We start from the raw sequence: 21,024 nt of genomic DNA on the forward strand, positions 1-21,024 counted from the left end.
TATATATATACCACATCTTCTTTATCCATTCGCCTGTTGATGGGCATTTATGTTGCTTCTGTGACCTGGCTATTGTAAATAGTGCTGCAATGAACATTGGGGTGCATGTATTTTTTTGAATTATGGTTTTCTCAGGGTATATACCCAGTAGTGGGATTGCTGGGTCATATGGTAATTCTGTTTTTAGTTTTTTAAGGAACTTCCATACTGTTTTCCATAGTGACTGTATCAATTTACATTCCCACCAACAGGGCAAGAGGGTTCCCTTTTCTCCGCACCTTCTCCAGCATTTGTTGATTGTAGATTTTCTGATGATGCCCATTCTAACTGGTGTGAGGTGATACCTCATTGTAGTAGGTATTTGCAATTTCTTCAATTTGCATTTCTTTAATAATTAGTGATGTTGAGCAGCTTTTCATGTGCCTCTTGGCCATCTGTATGTGTTCTTTGGAGAAATGTCTATTTAAGTCTTCTGCCCATTTTTTGATTGGGCTGTTTGTTTTTTTGATATTGAGCTGCATGAGCTGTTGATATATTTTGGAGATTAATCCTTTGCCCATTTCTTCGTTTGCACATATTTTCTCCCCTTCTGAGGGTTGTCTTTTCGTCTTGTTTATGGTTTCCTTTGCTGTGCAGAAGCTTTTAAGTTTCATTAGGTCCCATTTGTTTATTTTTGTTTTTATTTCCATTATTCTAGGAGTTGGGTGAAAAAAGATCTTGCTGTGATTCATGTCAAAGAGTGTTCTTCTTATGTTTTCCTCTAAGAGTTTTATAGTGTCTGGCCTTACATTTAGGTGTTTAATCCATTTTGAGTTTATTTTTGTGTATGGTGTTAAAGAGTGTTCTAATTTCATTCTTTTACATGTAGCTGTCCAGTTTTCCCAGCACCACTTATTGAAGAGACTGTCTTTTCTCGTCTCCTTTGTCATAGATTAGTTGACCATAGGTGAGTGGGTTTATCTCTGGATTTTCTATCCTGTTCCATTGATCTATATTTCTGTTTTTGTGCCAGTACCATATTGTCTTGATTACTGTAGCTTTGTAGTATAGTCTGAAGTTAGGGAGTCTGATTCCACCAGCTCTTTTTATTTCCCTCAAGACTGCTTTGGCTATTCAGAGTCTTTTGTGTCTCCATAAAAATTTTAAGATTTTTTTGTTCTAGTTCTGTAAAATAATGCCATTGGTAATTTGATAGGGATTGTATTGAATCTGTAGATTGCTTTGGGTAGTATAGACATTTTCACAATATTGATTCTTCCAACCCAAGAACATGGTATAGCTCTCCATCTTTCATCAGTGTCTTATAGTTTTCTGAGTACAGATCTTTCACCTCCTTAGGTAGGTTTATTCCTAGGTATATTATTCTTTTTGTTGTAATGGTGAATGGGTTTGTTTCCTTAATTTCTCTTTCTGATTTTTCATTGTTAGTGTATAGGAATGCAAGCGATTTCTGTGCATTAATTTTGTATCCTGCAACGTTACCAGATTTATTGATTAGCTCTAGTAGTTTTCTGATAGCATCTTTAGGATTCTCCATGTATAGTATCATGTCAACTGCAAACAGTGACAGTTTTACTTCTTCTTTTCCAATTTGTGTTCCTTTTATTTCTTTGTCTTCTCTGATTGCCATGGTTAGGACTTCCATGAGTGATGTTTCTGATGATGCTATATTTTTGTTATTTAAGACACCAAAGTTTGCAAACTATACTTGGTGCTCAGTTTAAGAAATAGTGCATAAGAGTTAATACAGTCTTAGCACATGAAGTAAAAAGTGCACTTATTTAGGTGGCTATTGTGAAAGGAGGTTATGAGACAGTTTTTGAAAATCTCTTTAAAATTTTGTATAAAGCCTTTGAAAATGTATTATTTGATCCAGGAATTTTTCTTCTGGAATTATTTCCTGAGGAAAGTACACTTTTTTTTTGAGGGGATGGTTGTGGCACATTGTATATAAAGTTATTTTATCACAGAATTATTTAGAACATTCAAATCTAGGGGAAAAACTTAAGGTGGGCTAACAGCAGAACGGCTAAGCAAATTATATGTAACACTATTATGGACTATAACGTAGTTATTATAAAATGTTCAGTAAAATGTCATGATGTAAGTTTTAATAGAATTATGATCTCAACTGAGAAAAGAAACTAAAGGATAGGTTATGAAACTACTACTCCTGTTTGTTTCCTTTTATTTTATTTTATTTTTTTATTTTTGGCAGTGTTGGGTCTTTGTTGCTGCACGTGGGCTTTCTCTAGTGCGGCGAGCAGGGGCTACTCTTCCTTGCAGTGCGTGGGCTTCTTATTGTGGTGGCTTCTCTTGTCACGGAGCATGGGCTCTAGGCGCGCGGACTTCAGTAGTTGCCGCACGCAGGCTCAGTAGTTGTGGCTCTTGGGCTCTAGAGCGCAGGCTCAGTAGTTGTGGCGGACAGGCTTAGTTGCTCCACAGCATGTGGGATCTTCCCAGACCAGGGATCGAACCCGTGTCCCCTGCATTGGTGGGCGGATTCTTAACCACTGCGCCACCAGGGAAGTCCCACCCCCTTTTTTTAATCATAAGAATACAAACACTTTTAAGAATAAATCCTTACCAAGTGTGTGTTATGTAATGCATGGGGTTTTGTGTATTAGTATCTAGGATACCTGCTAGAATGCGGAGGCTAAGGTATGATGGAGGGGTAACTATACTACCAGGATCCTATTTGCCTTGGCATCACCTGTCTCCTGATAAAGAGGGAACCATATCTTAGAAGAAATTTGATAACACCTGAGCAAGGCCTGCACCCACCTGGAGATAACCTACATTGAGAGCATGGCAGATGATAACTTCCAGGCTTTGTCAGATAAAGGGTATTCTAGAAACTGGATTCCTGATAATTGGCAGAGTCTCTTGAGTTAACCTCAGTTCTTACCACCCACACAGATCTCTCCAAAATATTTGAAAGAGCTCTTCCAAAGTTGTCACATTGTATATATCTTTAAAGGCAAGAATCTGGCAATATTTCACATCAGATAAACATAATCCAGAAAGTAGAGATGAAGACGAAGTGTTGTGTGAACCAACATATACTATAAACATTAACTTATGTCATATTTTGCTGTAATCATTGCTGCTGATAATTTGGGGGCACCTCTGCTTCCTCCTTGGAAGGATTCCAGCATCGCCACTTTTTATTTATGAAGTTCATGTGTGGAAAGAGTAGCAGCTCTGGAAAGAGCAGAATTCACCTCATTGAAATCTAGCCTCAGCCTTTTTGTTCCATGTCTATGATAGCTGATGTGCATGGCCTACACTCCCTAGCCACGGTCATGTCTCAAGTTTGGCTTTTCCAAGCACACTAGGGGTAGAGACAAATGATGCCAATATGCCAGATATTTATTTTTAATCATTGCAAGTTTTCAAAAAATATGAATATGAATATATACATAATATGCACACATTCAGGTCTATCTGTGAGTCATTTTAAAAATTCATTACATGTACACACTGCTGTATTTAAAATGGATAACCAACAGGGACCTACTGTATAGCACAGGGAGCTCTGCTCAATGTTATGTGGCAGCCTGGATGTGAGGGGAGTTTGGGGGAGAATGGATACATGCATATTTATGGCAGAGTCCCTTTGCTGTGTACCTGAAACTATCACAACATTGTTAATCAACTGTACTCCAATATAAAATAAAAAGTTAAAAAAATTCATTACATTTTCATTGCGTAAAAGATTTTAAATGAATAAATTAGAAAAACTTTTCACAGAGCCCACCCCTTGATGTGAATGGTTGATTTTCTTGTTGAATGCAAAAGATATTTCAGTCTGTGACAAAAGATATGACTTGCAGAGTAAACTAATATCATTCCTCTTCCTTGATGCTTGTATTCAGTTGTTCACCTACTCCTGCCAATTTTACCTCCTAAATCTTCCCCGTTTCTCCTTCTCTACTACCACTGCCCAACTTCAGACCTTCAGTAACATCACTTTCCTGGATAAAGCCTTCTACCTTATATGTCTACCTAAAATTTCAGTCAGCATAGCATATTTGAAAATATTAGACTGTGTCCATCATCTCCCTGACTGAAAGTCTGTGATATTTCCCCATCACTTTCACAATGAAACCACACAGTTTTTACATCTTATAAAAATACCTCCACAGTCTGTCTTTGCCCACTTCTTTCCCTCCATCTCTTGCTATTTCCTGCTCTAAACTTGTTGTTTCTACACCACAAAGCCATTTGTAGTTCCTGCGAAACTCTGCTATCTCTTACTTCTGTGCCTTTGCTTTTGTGTTCACCTCCAAATTAAATATCTGTCTGCCAATTCTCTGAATGGCTAACTTCTGACAGACTTCTCAAATGTTTTCTCTTCATGGAACATATTCTTGACTAGCCCTATGCATTTCTTTATCATTGCATTTCCATTGTGCTTTCAGTTTCTGTCTGTCTCTTGGATTACAGTGTGAGCTCCTTGAAAACAAGAGCTGTGTCTTTTATGTTTTCATGTCTCCAGCCCCTAGGACAGAAACTGGAATGAAGGTAGTTCTTGCTACATGAATATATAAATCTGTGTTAGATCAGATTTCCTACAACAGAGCCTAAGACAGGATTTTTGATGCACACCATTGATGGAGTGCTCTTCAGGGAAAACTTAAGAGGAAGGGAGGGAGGGAGGGAGGGAGGAAGGCAGGGCAGGAAAGGGGAGAGAGCTGAGTGAATAGGTCACAGTTAACCTCTAAGCTCGGCCTGGTCCACACACAGAGGAGCTCTGGAACACGAACTGCACTGTACAGTTGTCTCTACTTGAGGCAAAGGAATAGCCTTTTTTTTTTTTTTTTTTTTTTTTTTTTTTAGACTCACATCAGTCACTTATTGGCAGTAGGCAGACCCAAGGGGATGTAAACTTCCCACCAAGATGGTTCTTGTCAATCAAGGGTTATTTTCAAGAGAAGGAGACAGTTGTGAACTGTTAGCAGGCAATACTCTAAGTTGCTGAAGAATGGATCTGTTTAGTAAAGAGGTTGGGGGGACCTCTATTAAACTATCACAGATGCCTTAATTATTTTATCATTATTCCAATGTACCTACTCAAGTAGATACTTCAAAAGTAGTATAATTTGCCTTTTTATAAGTAAAGTCTTACATTTTCATATTAGGGTGCATTATATATGAGCTCTATGATTAAACTTTTTTTTTAAAGAATGAAACTTTCAAGCTTGTTACCATGACATATTTTGCAGTCTTATATATGTAGTAATAGTGACCAAATTAACAATGCTTTCCCTAAGCTCATTTTAATTAATTAATTAATTAATTTTAATTTGGCCACACCGCGCTGCATGTGAGATCTTAGTTCCCCGACCAGGAATTGAACCCAAGGCCCCTGCATTGGAAGCGGAAGTCTTAACCACTGGACCACCAGGGAAGTCCCTCATTTGAATATATTTACGTTATCCAATCTATGCAGCCTTTGTCCATGAAATAGTACATCAATATGAACTACTTGTAAAGGAATTAGTTCTGAATCTTAATTCCATTACCGTCTTCATATAATCTACAATATTATGGGCGGTAACAAAAATAAATGAATATGGTGCTTCCTACTCTCATCCTCCAGTGTAACTTCATGGCTTTATAAAGTCCCATTGACTCTGAAGGAGTATGTGCTGTATAGGAGACATCGAACTAGAGTATTTCCATGGAATCTTCTCATCAGGGAAAGAGAATACCAATAGCTAACTTTCTGAGAGAGGCTTACAGAAGGATATTTTATTCTGAAAGACAGAAAAACCGATTAAATACTATTGTCCTGCAGAATTACCCAATGATAATTTAAAAATAATAAAGGTTACCTGGTAACTTACATAATGGAAGTAACAGTGTATAGAAATATGGAAATATGTTGGCTTGGAATGACTGTTTCCAAGCCAACAGAGCTTATATACTGAAGTAAGGAAAAACTGAACATATAATTGGCAATTCTTGTCATCAAGAGTTAGGTTTTAAGTTATCACATTTTCTTTTAAGATTTGAGATGTCCCGCTGGACAAGATTAAGAAAAACATGGTTTGCAGCTATATAAGAAAAATGTCTTTATTCAAAGGAGATCCATACTGAAGTATTTTAGGAGTGAAATGTCATTATGTCTCTATTTTAATTTATTTTCAGATCATTTAGGAAAAAATTGTGATACATGCAGAGTGAGAATGTATGCAAATGCGGTGAAATGTTAACAAAGGAAAAAAAATAGCACTCCTCACTTATTTAATAAAATGCTTTAATTATTGAAAAAATATATGTTCATTTATTTAAATGTGTTTATCAAAATAATTTGAAGATATCTTGAATTGTTCTTTATATTATTTGCCATCTTTCCCCAAAGAAGTATTAACATATTAATAAATTTATAGTTTACTTTTGAACATCGTACATTTAGTCTAATGCTAGTAATACTTCCTAAGCCACAGATCCTACATTTTATTTCCACATTAAAATTAACATAAAGTGTCTCTGATATCCAAGGTGCTGGTATTTCTTAATTTCACCTCTGCCTTTTCCTTGGCGTGTGAATCAGAGCTGTTTGAAACTTTTTTCCCAACAGATAGTAAATAACTCTAATTTTCAGTAATATTTATGGTTTTCTTTCAACACTATTCTCAGTAAGCGTATTTTGAAAGTATGTATTAATATCTCTATCTATCCCCCAAAACACAACTCTCCTTCTGTTCTCTTGATCTAATTTGTTACTAACTTTTTAGAAATTTCTGGGCTAAGTATTTTTGCTTTTAGCTTCAAGCATTTTACTTTACCTTACAAATCTTTTGAGAATTTGAATAATTTCATCTTACTGTTTATACTGCTACCTTGAAGGTGTACCAGCCTTTTGCACTGGTAGTGATATCCTCTGAGAGAGATGGCCTCAGTTACAATAACGTAATTCTAGAATTGTATTATAATTCATAGCGTGGTAAAACAAGATAATTTCATGCTTATTGCCAGAACTATAACTGTTTAAAATAAAATCCCACCTAGGATTCGTTTCATGCAATGGGACAAATGTACAAAATTGTGTTGATAAATACTGCATGTAATTATGTAACCTTGACATCTCTGTTTGTGTACAGTTCTGTCATCCTATTTAGTGTGGTGAGCCAGCTCTGTGGCAGTCATTGGCAGGAGTGATGGTAATGACTTGGATGTTGTTGATGTCTACCAAGCTTCCAGCACAGTTACTCTAGACAGTACCTCGATACGGCTCTTCATTAGGAATCTTAGACCAACATTTGGTAGTAAAAGTAAACTAAATTAAAGAATGGTGTGAAATTTAAATTACCTTTATTAGGAAACAGAATACCATGGTGGTAGAGAGAATGAATTCTAGGGTCATATGTAGCTGGATGAGAATACCAGAACTTCCACATATGAGCTGGTGTTGAGTTTCTTCAATTGTAAATCTTGGCATTATTTTGTTTATTTATTCAAGAATTCATTCAGTCAGTCAGTGTGTGTTGAGCTGGTTAGCGGGCACAGTTCTAGGCACTGAGGTTAAAGAAGTGAATTAGAAGGACCAAGTTCCTGACCTCAAGGGGCTTATGTTCTGTTGGGGAGACAGAAAGCAAGCAAAAATTGGGTACATGATGTAACGTCAGATAGCAATGAGTCCTGTGAAAAAATATTAAAGAACAATCTGGGTCAGGTGACTAGGATAGAAAGGTGGTATTGCAGGCAGGGCAGTTAGAAAAGGATTCTTGAAGGAGGTGACATATGGAGGAAGGGAGGGAGGAAGCCATGCAGTTGATTGGTGACAAAAGTTCCATGTAGAGGGAACAATGAGGCCAAAGCCTGAATGGGTGTTGTTGTGAAAGGGGAATGAAAATTTGTAAACTCAGCACATAATTAAGTGCTCATCAGATGTTAGATCATATTTTAAGATAAGAAATTTGGATAATTCCATAATTATGTGTGTTCTTTGCTCTAATATGCATCTTCCTTTTCATTTTGATCATTTTCCTTCTTTTGAATTCTACATGAATTTTCCTGTTCTCAGATCCTTCAGGTTGCCCTCTTTTTAATCTCTAGTGAGTTAAACCCTGCTTGCAGTACTCAGATGCTACTGCTGTTAGAGGTCCTCTTTTCTTGGTTTTTGCCCTTTTGCTCAGCATTTGTATACTGTGAGCTATGTCAGATTGATTTTGTTGCTAGGGGTTGAGCAAGTGCCCTCTCTAGGCAGGAGATCCACAACTTCTCCATGATAATAATAATGGTGATGTACCTGCCCTGTGGTGACCTGTTGTTCTGTGTGTGTGTGTGTGTGTGTGTGTGTGTGTATGTGTGTGTGTGTGTGTGTAGGGGGGAGAGGTGATAAAAATGGTGCCAAGATGCCATTTGGAAGATGGTACTTCCAAGAAACTCAGAAAATACAATTAGTTCCCATCCCATCAGCTCCATTTCCCACCATGGTTTCTACTTTACACTTCCCCTGATGCTCCCAGAAATCAGCAAAGTAACCATCTACCTGCATCTCTGGCTGTGAATCACTACTAGAGCATGACCCACTTTTGTTGTATTTCTTTCTGTCTTGTTTGGCTGTACAGCACTTATTCCTCATTTTATCTGTGTGGATCCAATCAGAGAGAAAAAAATACACTAAGTTGAACAAGGAAAGCTTATATAAAGATTTCTTCAATGTAATAGTTTATTGGAGTAATGAAGGATTGGCTAGTAAGAAGGAATGATGTATTAGTCTGCTCAGGCTGCCATAACAAAATACCAGAGACTGGGTGGCTTATACAACAGAAATTTACAGCTCTGGAGGCTGAGAAATTCAAGATCAAGGTGCTGGCTGATTTGGTGTCTGGTGAGGGCCCTCTTTCCTGCTTATAGATGGCCACCTTCTAGCTGTGTGCTCACGTGGCATCTTCTTTATAAGTAATCAGAAGGAGAAAGAGAAAGGTTGCAAGCTCTGGTGTCTCTTCTTATAAGAGCACTACTCTCTTCATAAGTGTTCTGCCCTCATGACCTCATATAAACCTAATTATCTCCCAAAGGCCCCTCCTCCAAATAGCATTACATTCAGGATTAAGCCTTCAGCATATGAATTTTAGGAGGACACAAACGTTCAGTCTGTAACAAAAGATAACTGTAAAGAATAGAGGAATGGCCGCCATTACCCCTAGCTGAGAGCACCCAAAGAAAAGCTCCCATCTTCCCATTCCCAGAGTGAGAGCCAAACCTTACTGGGAAAATTCATGGCTTAGTGAATGGCAGAAGTCACTGAGGTGGCACACCGGTAGAGCTGGTTGGAAGTCTGCCCTCTGCAGTTGGACAGGGACTTGCCTTCTAAGGTATCTGGGAAAGCTGTTCATGAGAAGGTGTCTCACCTGAGGATCTGCTAAAAAATTACCAAGCTGCTACCGTGTACTGCAGGACCTGGGTCCTGGAGAAGCACCCACTGCAGGAGCCACGTTCTGGAAAAGCCTTGCATACTGCAAGAGCCTTCCAAGCAAGCATGCTGGAACCAGGGAGCAAACCCTTTCCTTTGAAATCTCTCTTCAGAACACTTTACTAACAAAGCGTCAGTGCCAGCTAGCAAAGGAAAACTGTTTCACAGGTCCAGATCCATTTTCAAAGAACAGGCAAACACGTGGATTTAGGAGAAGGCCATAAGCCAATAACCATAACACTGATTTAAAGTAAGAATAAATATCAGCAGAAGCAAACTAAGTGTTGAATATATTGTTTGTTAGTAGGATAAATTACTTTTCAGTGCCCTTCTGAGTTTTATCCATTGCTGCATAGTCTGTGCCTAGAGAAGAATCTTGTCCAATATAGATGCTCAATAAATATTGTTGAATGAATGAATGAACTAATTGCTTCCATTTTACTCTAATGTTTTTTCTTTCTCTCTTTCTCTGTCTTTTTAAACTACAGCTGATGGATGCACAGATTGGTCTGTCGATATCAAGAAATACCAAGTTTTGGTGGGAGAGCCTGTTCGAATCAAATGTGCACTCTTTTATGGTTATATCAGAGCCAATTACTCCCTAGCCCAAAGTGCTGGACTCAGTTTGATGTGGTACAAAAGCTCTGGCCCCGGAGACTTTGAAGAGCCAATAGCCTTTGATGGAAGTAGAATGAGCAAGGAAGAGGACTCCATTTGGTTCCGGCCAACATTACTGCAGGACAGTGGTCTTTACGCCTGTGTCATCAGGTATCCTCTTAATTTTGTTACTGTTGAATCAATTATATCACATGTTGCTTTCTTATACCTAAATTTTGCCGCTATCCCTTTCACCTCAAGGTATGGTCTCAATATTTGTGTGTGTTGCTGCTTTCTAAAATTTAGAATCTAAATCATAAAAAGATGGCATTGGAATTTATATTGAGACATTATCTCTGGCTTATGGAGAAAAGAGATACCATCTGGGTATCTACTTATGTTGCCAGAAATTACTAAAGACTATGAAATAAAATTTATAGAGGAGGTGAAACGTTGCAAATAAAATGTAAGCAAAGACTTGCAGAAAGAATGCGTAGTTTATTGCTAAATGGGTTGTAACATTTTGTTATTGCCCTTCACAGACAGATAGAGCACAGATACCTCTGGTTCAAACACATCTGCAAAGATGATTTAGGTAACGTGTATGTGCACAGGAAGAGGAAAGCAGCCTTGCCATGTTAGGGAATGCGAAGGCTATGTTCCAGATCATTTTATTGACTAAAAATGCTGAGTCAATACAAAAATATTTTGGGTCCCTCAGGGCCAATGCAAAAGTTGATAACAAAGCCTGTGCCCTTAATCCACAAAGAAACCCATCACATATCTGCGTATCTTCCTCTGCTTTTGGAAGAGATATATGTACTTTGCTTAATGGTAATGTGTGAAGACAATATCCATGTATCACATTAGCAGTTAAAAGTCTCAGTTTAAGCATTTAGCCCTTCATGGACTGTGAATGACTGTGGATGTCATTAGACTATAAGAACATTGGCAAAGCAGGGTATAGGCATATAGAGGGTGTGTTTAAATCTATTTCTTTGTGTCCCTATTTCGACTTATATATAAAGCCAAATCTAAAGCAGTTCATTCTCAATTTGGAGAAAGTCTCAGAATCACCTAGTGTCTTTTTCAAATCAAAATTCAACTTCCACTTCTGAAATTCTTATTAGCAGCTATTATTCCTCTATCATAAGGTTTGTGTCTCCTGCTCATCATCAACCTATAAGAATAACCTTTATGGAGGGTTATGGCTACAGGTGTGTTAGGATGTTAAAATAGGTCAAAGCCAGATGAAAGTTAAACATAACTTTATCTTTTTAACGCTGACGACATATAAATCAGAGTTCATTTTGGAAAATATGAATGAATGCAAATAAAGTTCTGCTTGGGAAAAATGTGGAATGAATTATAAAAGAACAAATGCACTATTCCTTTGCCAACTCTTGTTCTTTCCCTTAAAAAAGGGAATCCAACCCTTTTATGTTTAAACGTAACTCTTAATAGAAGTAAAGTTTTTGTAGGTGCATTGATAAATAATCGCCATACTAATATAGTTAGTACTGTTTGCACTGGCTATTCTTACTTGACAAATAGTTATCAGATTTAATTTCATATCTGCTGCATTTCCTTAAAAAACATTATTTCTGATTGTTGATGCATGTGTAGGAGGTGATTCTTCAAGATAGGCAAATGTATGTCCTCATTTATCTGAGATTAGAATTGAGCTGAATGTCCATAGTCTAACACTTAATTTCATTATTTATTTTTGATGGGAAAATAAGGTTGTGTTTATGTTAGTAATCTGAATTTCTGAAGCACTGAAGTTGCAATCCTTTGATGTGTTTAAATATACACAGTGATCCAATGCTCAGAAATTGCGTTAAAATGTCTGAATTTATAGTTGCAGTAATGAATGAAGGTCACAGAATTTCAAGAACAGTGACATTTGCCATATGTTCGTGTGTCTATATTTTAATGGAAGGTGAAACTAAAAGACAGACACCTTAAAGTTTTATATGTGTCAAGTGGCATTCTAGAGAAAGCGATAAAACTGTAGGAAAAGATGCTTTTGTCACTGGAATTCGAGTGTTCCAGTTGATTTGAAGCTAGTGTTGATCCGGCTTCCTGTTCCAACTTGGAAAGCGGTACTCAAAATCATTATAAACAGCAGTTTAAATAGCATGCTTTGGTGCTGATGACGTGAAGGGAGCCCAGGGCTGTTAGTTGAGTCACTGACATTTTGGCATGTTGTTAGCTATCAGACCACAAAACTGTCACCATTCGTTTTTAAATAATCCACTTACGAAGAGTTTTAGAAGTTTGAAAATGTTAGCTGCTGCTCAAAGGTTCTAGTCTTTCTGATAAGTGTTTTGGGTTATTAACTTATCAGTGAAAAGTTTTAACAAGCGTTTTCATGTACAGTGTTTACACCTAAATATGTACAAGTCAATGGTATAAATAACGGAAACGCCTAAGATTACTCTCAGTGTAATGAACAAGAACTTTCCTACTCCCATCTATAAGTAGCTATTTTGGATAGAATAATACCACGTAATTCCTGGTTCCATGGTACCTGGCTTTTTACTCAATTTTCTCCTTCTTGAATGTTTTATTTTTACATGAAAAAGTGAATGAAGGAGAGCTGTGTAACTACTTTCTTTTCCTTTATTGCCAGTTAAAAGAATAAGTTTACTTTTAAAAAAATGAAAATTTCCTTTCCTCTTGACTCCCGATTTTTTAATCCTCCTCTTCCGAGTTATGCCCTATTAGCAGTTTAATATGCATAGCGAGCTGGTGCTTGTGTAAGTAATTTAATGTCCTCTAAATTGTAACATACCAAGTTGTTTGGCACACTATTTTTTGGCTCAAAGTTTATTTTGTAGATTCATATTCATGTGCAAGAAATAATATAGAGAGATCCCATGAATCCTTTAGACAGTTTCTCTCACTGGTAACATTTTATAAAACTGTAGTACAAAATCATAATCAGCATATTGACAATGATACATTCAAGATACAGAACAATGCCATCACCTCAAGGATCCCTTCTGTTGTCCATATCCACCTCCCCACCCCAATCCCAAACCCCCAGCAACCACTAATCTGTTCTCCATGTCTGTTTTTTGCAATTCAGGAATGTTGGAGGGACTACCCTGGTGGTCCAGCAGTTAAGACTGCAGGGGGTATGGGTTTGATCCCTGGTTAGGGAAGTTTCACATGCTGTGCGGTACGGCCAAAAAAAAGACAAAAAAAATATTGGAATTGGGTTTTTCATTCTTGTTTATTGTTAAGTAGTGTTACATGGTGTGGACATTGCCACAGTGTTCATTCCCTCATTGAAGGACATCTGGATTGCTTCCATTTTGTGCTATTGAAAATAGATATTCTGTGAACATTCATGTACATTTTTAGTGAACATAAGTTTTCATTTCTCTGGGATAAATGCCCTAGAGTGAATTTGACTTGTATGACAGTTGCATGTTTAATCACATAAGAAACTGCCCTCCTATCTTCCAAAGTATCTGTACCATTTTACATTCCCACCGGCAATATGTGATGAACCAGTTTCTCCACATGCTTGCAGCATTTAGTATTGTCACTATTTTCCATTGTGCCCATCAGTGTATCATGATATCTCATGGTTTTAATTTGCATTTCCCTAATGGCTAATGATGGATTTTCGTGTGCTGATTGGCCATCTTTATACTTGTCAGTGAAATGTCTGTTTATGTCTTTTGCCCATTTTGTAACTGGATTATTTGTGTTCTTACTGTTGAGTTTTGAGGATTCTTTGTACATTCTAGGCACTAATCCTTTCTTGGATATGTGGTTTGCAAATATTTTCTGCCTATCTGTAGTTTGTCTTTTCATCCTCTTAACAGGCTTTTTTGAAGAGCAAAAGTTTTTAATTTTGATGAGGTTCGATTCATTATTTTTTTTCAATTTACGGATTGTGTTTTTGGTACAAAAATATAAGAACTCTGCCTAGTCCTAGATCCTGAAAATTTTCTATTGTTTTTAAAATTATTGTTTTTTTGCCAAAAGTTTTATTGCTTTACATTTTATATTTGTCTATGATCCACTTTGAATTAATATTTATATAAGGTATAAGGTTTATTTTGGTCAAGGTTTAGCTTCTTCGATAGATGTTCAGTTGCTCCAGCACCACTTGTTTAAAAAGTTTAGCTTCCTCCATAGAATTGCTTTTGCATGTTTATTCAAGATCTGTTGGGCATGTTTGCTTGGGTTTACTTCTGGATTCAGTATTCTGTACCTTTGATCTATGTGTCTATCCCTTGGCCAGTACCACTCTGTCATGGTTAGTGTAGCTATAGCTGTATAGTAGGACTAAATATCAAGTACAGTGAGTCCTCCCACTTTATCCTTCTTTTTCAAGATCCTTTTAGCTGTTGTAGGGCCTGTTTCTCTCCATATAAATTTTAGCATAAGCTTATCTGTGTCTACAAGGAACTATACTGGAATATTGGTAAGCATTGCATTAAATCTGTATAGCTCAATTTGAGGAAAATTACTGTCTTTACTATGTTGAAACTCCTAATCTATGAATGCAGTAGGCCTCTCCATTTACTTAGGATTTCTTTTTTTTGATTTCTTCAGCATTTTGTATTTTTCAGCATACAATCCTGTACACATTTTATGGAATTTATACAGAATTATTTCATTTTCTTTGGTGTGTTTATAAATCATAGTGCCTTTTGAATTTCATTTTCAACATGTACATTGTTAGCATTGTTAGAAGTATGCTTGATTTTTGTGTGTTAAGTTCTTTCTAAAAGCACACTTTTTCAAATTACATATATAGAATGTATTTTATCTAGTATCTAGTTCCTTTGTTCAAGTCTTGATTTTCTCTTTAGAGACTAAAAAGTTCTTCTTTCTCATTGAAAGTACATATTAAGCATCTATCAAAAGGTACTCAGTTAAATCCATTTACTCAGTCATCCATTTCAGAAATAACTACTGATCGCTAGGTAATATGCTAATGCTAGAATTACAAAGACTTTTAAAAAGCATTTTTTTTTTTACCTTCAAATCATTTGCATCAGAGAAAATAAGTGTGCAATAAATTGTTATAGATACTGTGGCCACAGTTTAAAACAGAATGGGGTACTGCCAAGATGGAGTAGCTGCCTTCCTCCCAGTCCTCCCCTAACAACTGAAAAGGCTGGATAGAACACAGCCAACAAGCAAAGCAAGTGTTGTGAAAGGTGGAAAGAAGGATTGTCTAGGAACCTCAGGACTTGAGGAATGAGATGACCACACTGCTCCACTTGTCCCACCAGATGATGTTGGCAGGGAGCTAATCTTCCATCCCCTGCCTGGTGGAAGCAGGCAGCAATAATATGATCCCCATGCTATGGTAGAGTCAGCACACATGAGTGGGGTCCTGATCTTCCATCTTTCACCCAGAGGAAGTAGGCAGGAATTACATTCTTTTGCAAGAGAAGTGTCAGTGGAATCCTGTGATGACCTGAGTCTCCACCCCCAGCTGGCAGCAATGGGAATCTGTGAGGCACTGTGAGACCGGGCTAGTCACTGCTAGTCTTCACCTCACTTCTCTGGTATCAGTGAGGAGCAAAGCTTCTACCATCAAAAAGGCAGGACGAGGTGGTGCGAGGTAGGGCTAGTTGGCATCCAATTTTCGACCTTCCCTCCCCTAGTGGAGCCCAGTAGGAAGTGAGCTGGAGGCAACAAGGCAGGAAGATGTCAGCATGGCTGAGGAGGAAGCTGAACATACATATCCACTTGGCCCACATTTTACATTTCAACAGGAGGGTTGCCTTTATTTAAAAAAAGAAAAACATGATGAAATAGGATCCACATCCCCATAATAACTAAAATGTTCAGGATAGAGTTAAAAAAAAAAATACTCACTGACCTGACCGTGAGTCAGGAAAATTACAACATTAATGAGAAAAGATACCAACAATGAGATGAATCTGACAAGGATTTTAAAACACTGATCATAAAAATACTTCAGCAAGTAACTACAAAATCTCTGAAAACCGATGAAAAAAATGGAAAATCTCAGCAAAGAAAAATAGATTATAAAAAGAAACAGATGGAAATTAAGCAACTGAAAAATACAATAACCAAAATAAAAACTGATTGGAAGCGTTTAAGAGTAGAGTGGAGATGATGAAAGACTGTTTGACTTCATTGCTACTCTATTAAAATTTTACATGAAAGGGCCAAAGAAATTCGAATTGCCAGATCCTTTGGGTCTCTCTTGGTTTTAACACTGACCTTTATCATGTCTACTATTAGCTCTCTGATATATAACTTAGTAAGTTTCCTTGGAACACCTTTTCTTTGAATTTTCCTTAAATGCTAGTGTTTACCAGAATTTTGTTTTCAACTCTCTCCCTTTATTCTTCTACATCGGTTGCTCTCAACTTTGGCTGCATATTTGAATTAACTGGGGAGGTTTTAAAAACTATTGATGCCCGTGTACCACCTCAGATCTGTTAAATCCAGATATCAGATGATTCTGTTGTGCAGTCAGCTTGTGAGCCACTGCTCCCCGATCCTTCTTATTTATTCCAGTAGCTTCACTTAATAAATACTTATTAATGACTCAGAAACGAAATCCAAACATTTTCACAAGCACCGGAAATATATTTTCACTTTCCTAATAGTCCCCTCTTCCTATTTGTCTAAAAGACACATTGACTTCAACATGTACCAAAATCTGTTTTGATACTTACCTCCACAAAGCTATATCCTCCTCAGATGTTTCCTTTCTTTTTCTGATAAATAGAATCACTATCATTCCAGTAACACTAGCTAGAAAATTATCACTTATCATTGTTTCCTTAACGTTCTTTAGCTTGCCTTAATTGCAAGACCTTTCCAGTGTACCCTTAGAAATGTCTTTTGAATTCATTCTTTGTTGTTCATACTAATTTCTACTCTCCAAGTGACTGCAATGTCCTCTCAAGTGGTTTCTCTGCCTCCAGATTTTTCCTATTTTAGTTACTGTTCCACACTGTTGTGCAATTATATGTCCACAACAGAGATATTATTTCATTTCTCTACCTAAAAGTCTTTAATGGACCCTATCACCCAGTATGAAGTCTGAAGACTTTGCTTGGTGTACACGTCCCTGTACAACCCAGCTTCAACCTTTCATTCTAGATTCATCTCAGGTGTTTGTCTCCGTAGGCACTTTGTGCTGTGTTCTCACCATCCTGTCTGCTGTTTGCAGATTACAGTATGAATTGTCCTTACTCTTTTACTCTTTGTTCCTTCATCTGAAATTCCATTTTTCACTGCCTATCTGAAGAATATAGAGCTATTTCTTGAAGAAGATCCAGTATATGTTTATCATCTTTCTACTTTTATCAAACTGCTCCAAAGACAATTGTTTCAGTTATCTATTATGAGGGGGAAACACCTCCAAACTAAGTGGCTTAAAACAACAACCATTTTATTTACACATGATTCTGCAATGTGGCCTGTACTCAGCTTGGTTGTTCTTCTGCTTATTTTGCCCATAGTCACTTGACGCTGGAATCAACTAGGATACAGGATTGGCTGAGCCTCTTTCTCTCCATGAATTCTCAGGGTCTCCTTTTCTCCACATGGTCTTTCCAACTGTCTCTCCAGCAGGATGGCCAGACATTTTATATGGCAACTCAGAATGTATGAAGACTTATCAAGCATCTATTTGCATCATGCTTACTAATAGCCCATTAGCTGAGTCTAGAGCTAACATGGGAGGAGATTTCACAAGAGCTTGAATTCCACAAGTTGTGTTTTTTTGGTGGGATCACCACAATAACAGTACAACAGAGTCTGCCCTTTGGCCCCTAGTAATCCCTGCCCTTACACATGCAAAGTACACTCACCCCGTTCCTAAGACCCCCAAAGTCTTATTGTGACATCAAGATAGGGCTACAAGTCCAGGACCTCATTACCTATGTGTGAATGAGGTTCTTCATGCTTAGTTCCTTGAGTACAACCGCTCAGGAGTGGCTCCTCTTGATCCAAAGGTCTGTGAGCTAGAAAGACTTGTTATCTAACCCTTACACACCCAACATTCTCTGGTCAGACAGGAATAAAATAACTAAGCTAAATAATCCTATCCAAAATGTGTGAGAGATACAGAGCAGTCACTGAACCATAGCAATTCTAAAACCCAGCTGGGCACACGTCAGCAGGTTTTTGATTAGGGCCCAGTTCTGCTTACTGGGAGTGGTTCTCTGTGGCTTTTGGGTCCATCCTCTTCTTTTCCATGGCAAGTTAAGGGCCCAGAGGCCTCTTTTTAATTGGAACTTTATCAACAAACTTGGACGATTTCTTAAAATGCTTGTGAGCCTTTTATGTGTAATCTATTCCATTAAGCAGAGGCCACACACACAAGTATATTTAAGACTGCTGTCTCTCTACTTTCGAGTCAGGGTTCTGGAAGACAGTGCACCAGATTCTTAGACACCCCTTTGCTTAGCTAGTCTTAGTGTATGCCTCATATACCTTCATAGCTAAGTATCTCAGGGTTCTCCTCCAAGACCGTTTAAGCAACCTTCTCTGGATGATAGAGTAAGTGTTGCATCCCAAACGTATTACCACTGATGTGATTTCCCCTCAGAGTCAGTGTGAGATAGTGTTGTTAGTGATCATGCACCCACAAAATAGTTACTGAATAAAATAGTGATTGGGATTAATGGTCTTAGAATGCCTTGTGGAAAACATTGGCATAGCCAAAATTATACCATTTTCTGATTCCTATCATTTTCCATGAAAAAAAATAATTCCATTTCTTATGACAGCTCTTATCTGAAATTAACACCAGTTATGAACTGCTTATCCTCCATCATGACCTTTGGTACTCCAAAACACTGTTCTATTCTCTGCCTGTAATAGACCCTCACTGTCACCAGGTGGAAGTAAACAGTAATAATATGTTAGGCCTAAAAGACCAACAGGTAACAGCTGTAGGTATAGTAGAGATAAGTTTTCATTCATTTTAATTTGTATGATAGACGGTAATTTTAATATTTATTATTGTTTTATGTGGTTATTGCTTAAAAATCAAGTCATTCTTAGATCAAAGGATAAATAATCTCAGCATCATTTTAGAAAGTCTTAAACATTTATGCCCCAAGGAGTCTCCCTTTGTTCAGGACAATCAAAGCCCATATAAATGTTTTATATCTTACCCAGAAATCTTAATGATCATATGCATACGTGTTTCAAGGACCTAATGTAGTTTCACAGTCTTGGTCTCTTAATTGTTAAACTACCTCTCTTAATTGAAACCACAGTGTACCCTTGAGAATATCAGCTGTAATTTATAGGCTATAAAAAATACAATTAAGCCTACATAAGGTAGTCCTTTAAAAAAATCCATTGAAATACAATTGAAAGTCTTTAAGGTTTCAAGTCTGGATGCAGTGTCTTATACGGATGATAAATTGAAAATATAGAACTGCATATCAGTTACTCTTTCTATAATCTTTTGGTGGGAACATGTGTCTCTTGCCATAATAGTCCTCAAAGAGAATTTCCAGTTTCATAATTCTGATAATTCTTGGAGATCATGCTGAGGTGGTAAATCAACCTAGGACAGATACTAAAGTTTACCCTTCTTTCTGTATCTGAGACTTGAAGGTGTTTTCTAAAGGATTGAACTATTTTTGAACAGGGCAATAATTAGCCAGATGGTTGTCTTTCTGAGTGCTTTCTTTTCAGAAACAACAAACCCAATTGTTGGAAGTAAAAGCCTAGAGCTGTGTGAATTGGCTATTCAATTTACTGATTTTTAAAATTATCCTGAAAATACATGTCTGCAACATAACAGCCATTTTTTCCCTAAATACAAAGAAGATGAAATAAATTCTGCTCAAGTGATGATGGGATAGTTTCTTAGATCACTGGATTGAGAAAAGCTTTGTCTTATCTTTCCAAGTCTTATAAGAAAGAAAGCTTTGAAAATTCTTTGAAATCAATGGTGGCAGGTTCAGGGAAGACAGAGGCTAATAAATTTTCTCCAAAAAGTATCAAACTAATATGGAATAGGTTGGCTGCTGAAATATACATTTGTAAAATAATTAGGCATATAAAGGTAAATGCTGAGTTCTTACGTATCCTTTTTTTCTTTCTATTTTAGGTAAAATGAATTACTATGAGCCCTTTTCAGTCATGGCTATAACATGTACCTTTATCATATTTCACAAACATTACTGAATGTCTATGATATGATATAAATGGTAATTACCTCGAGGAAATTTTAAAATTGCAAACAATATATGTGCCAGGCATAGAGGCCATTGACAATCCAGCAAGACTATTGGTGGTCATACTTTTGTACTCTATTATTCTTTTAATTCTTTTTAATATCTTTATTGGAGTATACTTGCTTTACAATGTTGTATTAGTTTCTGCTGTACAACAAAGTGAATCAGTTATATGTATACATATATCCCCATATCCTCTTCCTTTTGGGCCTCCCTCCCACCCTCCCTATCCTACCCCTCTAGGTGGTTACAAAGCACCAAGCTGATCTCCCTGTGCTATGCGGCTGCTTCCCACTAGCTATCTATTTTACGTTTGGTAGTGTATATATGTCAGTGCTACTCTCTCACTTTGTCCCAGCTTCCCCTTCCCCTAACTGCTAATGTTGGTGCAGTAAGCAAAGATAAAGTGAGTAGGCCTAATAAAGTAATAGCAGCTGATCAACAAAGTTTAGGATAAGTGAAAAAGTTGAGTATGAAGCTCCGGTTATCCAGGGTTCTTTCTAAGTCTAATTTCGTATGTGGTTCCCAAGAAAAAAATAAGAAGAATAACCTAATGACTGTAGGGAAGACAATAAAGAGACTTTTCTTAGAAGGGCTCACGAAGAGCCTGTGATTTGAGCAAGACTTTGAAAAATAAACACATGGCTAGGGAAAGTGTGATGGAGAAAATTTTCTCTGTCAGAAGGGTTTCATGAAGACTAGTATAAGAAAAATTTTAAAATGATCTAGAACAAGGGTTGGCAAACTTTTTCTGTAAAGGGCCAGATGGTGAAAGTT

At 37.2% G+C, this 21,024-nt stretch overlaps 1 protein-coding gene across 1 annotated transcript in view; it reads left to right on the forward strand.

Moving 5' to 3' along the window:
- The window catches only part of IL1RAPL1 (interleukin 1 receptor accessory protein like 1), a 1,341,257-nt gene that overhangs the window by 678,618 nt on the left and 641,615 nt on the right, over window positions 1-21,024 (forward strand). The window contains exon 3 of the mRNA XM_029241535.1: window positions 9,919-10,198. Within this exon, the coding sequence (XP_029097368.1) occupies window positions 9,919-10,198 (280 nt within the window). The remainder of the gene's footprint in view (window positions 1-9,918; window positions 10,199-21,024) is intronic.

Source organism: Monodon monoceros, unplaced genomic scaffold (assembly GCF_005190385.1).
Source record: "Monodon monoceros isolate NGI ecotype Baffin Bay Population unplaced genomic scaffold, NGI_Narwhal_1 Super_Scaffold_22, whole genome shotgun sequence".
NCBI classification, from domain to species: Eukaryota; Metazoa; Chordata; class Mammalia; order Artiodactyla; family Monodontidae; genus Monodon; species Monodon monoceros.